This window comes from Limulus polyphemus, unplaced genomic scaffold (genome assembly GCF_000517525.1).
Source record: "Limulus polyphemus unplaced genomic scaffold, Limulus_polyphemus-2.1.2 Scaffold3519, whole genome shotgun sequence".
NCBI lineage: Eukaryota > Metazoa > Arthropoda > Merostomata > Xiphosura > Limulidae > Limulus > Limulus polyphemus.
Window position 1 is genome coordinate 99,166 of NW_013669129.1, and position 2,694 is coordinate 101,859.

At 32.3% G+C, this 2,694-nt stretch overlaps 1 protein-coding gene across 4 annotated transcripts in view; it reads left to right on the plus strand.

The window, feature by feature from the left end:
* The window catches only part of LOC106469507 (integral membrane protein GPR155-like), a 75,129-nt gene that overhangs the window by 53,363 nt on the left and 19,072 nt on the right, over positions 1–2,694 (plus strand). For all 4 annotated transcript variants that reach the window (XM_022398044.1, XM_022398046.1, XM_022398047.1 and 1 more), the window contains one exon: positions 990–1,080. In XM_022398044.1, the coding sequence (XP_022253752.1) occupies positions 990–1,080 (91 nt within the window). The remainder of the gene's footprint in view (positions 1–989; positions 1,081–2,694) is intronic.

A 2,694-nucleotide genomic window follows, 5' to 3' on the forward strand; every position in this document is an offset into this window, starting at 1 on the left:
CTCATATAAAACATTAGTTTCAAAACTGGGAATATAACAGAAATTTATTCTGCATGTTTGAAAAATTACTCTAGCTATGTGACTTTGAACAATACTGGATGACATAAATATCAAAATGGTTTACAAATTATGTAAGCGCACCTAGTAGGCTATTAGTTCCAGGTTTACAATTGTGATATCGTGAGATGTTATATTGTGACTTTATTTTAGGCCTATGTAAGGCGGTAATTAATTCTTGATGTTATTGTCATTAAGTGAGTAATGAGTCACAAAACAAATAATCAAAACATTTCAGAGGTGGGGGGCGCCAAAAGTGTCTTTGTCCCCGGGTGTTGAGAACCCTTGCTACGCCACTGTTGTAGGGGGTCCATATTTTGTAGTTATACCACTGGATGATAGGCATTTAACATGTTATTAATATGAAAGTTTCAATTATATTATTTTTATTATAACATGTTGGCAGTTTTCTTATAATCTTGCCATTCTAGTTCAATAAAAACAAAGTATACAGTACTTTTCGGTTGTTGTACTACAAAGAGAGTTTTTTCTTCAGTACTTTAAGAACCATATATTCAATCAACTACTTCTTTACTAGAAGCAAAGCATCATTTTGTAAATAAAAGATAAACATTTCAGCATAATGAAATTGTTTTGTGAAGTAGTCTACTAATAAGTTGACTGCATATTTCTGGTGTAAAACCAGGTTTTTCAAGTTTTTCTTATAATAGTCTGCATACTTTTCAACGAAAAGATGTAAAATTTATTTGTTTTGTTTGTAGTTAAGCGCAAAGCTTTATTTTTAGATGATGGAATACGTTACATATTTATACTGTACACTAAGGCCTTTTAGCTAGTGTCATTTAGGGGTAAGTATGAGTCTTTAATTAAGTTACAATTGGAAATTATAGGAGTAATAAATATTTACACTCATATAAAAATCAACAACAACAACATAAAATAAAAATGTTCCTTTTTATTTATTGTTCTAGCCGAAACATCATTTCATAAAAGGAACCCCACTTACTTCATCCCAGGTGTGGGAGGTAGACGTAAAATCCCATCTTCTGGAAAAAAGTCTAGGTAAGAAAAATTGGACTGATTTTTGTAAACAAATAAATAGATTTGTGGTTTTTAAAACCTTTTACTGTATTTATCCATTTCAACTGTTTAAATGGCATGCTATTTATTAGCGATCCACTTAGAGAGGGGAGATGATACCATTTAATTAACGTCACTTTCTTAAGAATCCGAGGTTCTGTCTCCACAGTGGACATGCGCAGATAGACTATTACAGCTTTGTACTAAAACGAATACAACACAACATTGTTATAGACTGCTACAGCTTTGTGCTAAAACAAATACAACACAACATTATTATAGACTGTTACAGCTTTGTGCTAAAACAAATACAACACAACATTATTATACTGTTACAGCTTTGTGCTAAAACAAATACAACACAACATTATTATAGACTAGCTACAGCTTTGTGCTAAAACGCTGTAGCAGTCTATAATAATGTTGTGTTGTATTTGTTTTAGCACAAAAAATACAACACAACATTATTCAGAATAAACTACGGAATTTTATACGGTGCTTTCCTTCCGTTCACTGTTCTACTTGCAAGTTCCAACGTCATTTATATATAGTTATGTACAATTGTGATTTTACAAACCGTAAAAAGAATAAGCAAAAGAAGTACAATAGAATTAATATAAAATTTTTAATGATATTACTATGTATAAGAAAGAAGAAATAGATAAAATGTTAGCACCTTGAATATAGTTTGTAAATCACCCTTGGGCTGTCTCATTATTTTCCTTTTTCCTACATACACCAAATTTATAAGAATGCCATTTAAATATTTATGCATTTAAGAGACAAAATAATAATAATAAAAATACAAAACAATTCTTTTCTCAGTTAAAATTATAGAAGCATAAGAACTTTAAGTTCAACTATTGTGAGTTATTATTATTATACTTTTATCATAAAGACTGCTTTGCATTGTTAGCTTAAAATATGTATTAGATCGTAAAGAAATTAATGTCGCGTTTTGGAACACTTTCTTTAACTACCCTCCCAAAAACATACATCACGTATAATTGTTAAACGAACCGCCTAAACGTCACGTTAATGTAGCCTATATAATGTGTAAAGTTTAGTATACTTTAATCCCTTATAGTGATGGCACACGACGAGACACACATTCGGCATGTAATGCTGTTTAAATACTAGAAGGGAAACAACGTTTCTTTTGCCACAAAGAATATCAAATAAGTTAATGGAAATGTTTTGAACGCTCGTAAGTGTCAACGATGGTTCAGCAAATTTCGTTCAGGTGATTTTAGCCTTAAAAACTGTGATGACGCTTGTTGGGTCTAACCCAAGGCAACACACCCGTGGAATAGCCCTGAAATTGCATGTTTCTCATGAAACAATACGTAAACATCTAAGGAACAAGGTGTTTGGGTGCCTCACGAACTCTCCGATGATCAACTTTCCAACGTGTGAACGTTGCTTCGTCTCTTCTGGCGCGCAATGCGCGTGAAATATTTCTGAAGAGCATTGTCACCGGCGATGAAAAATTGATTCTCTATGCGAATATTAAACGCCAAAAAAAAAAGGCTCAGTTCTAGAGAAAAACCACTTCTGACCCCGAAACCTAGACTTCATCCGCAGAAAGTGATGTTT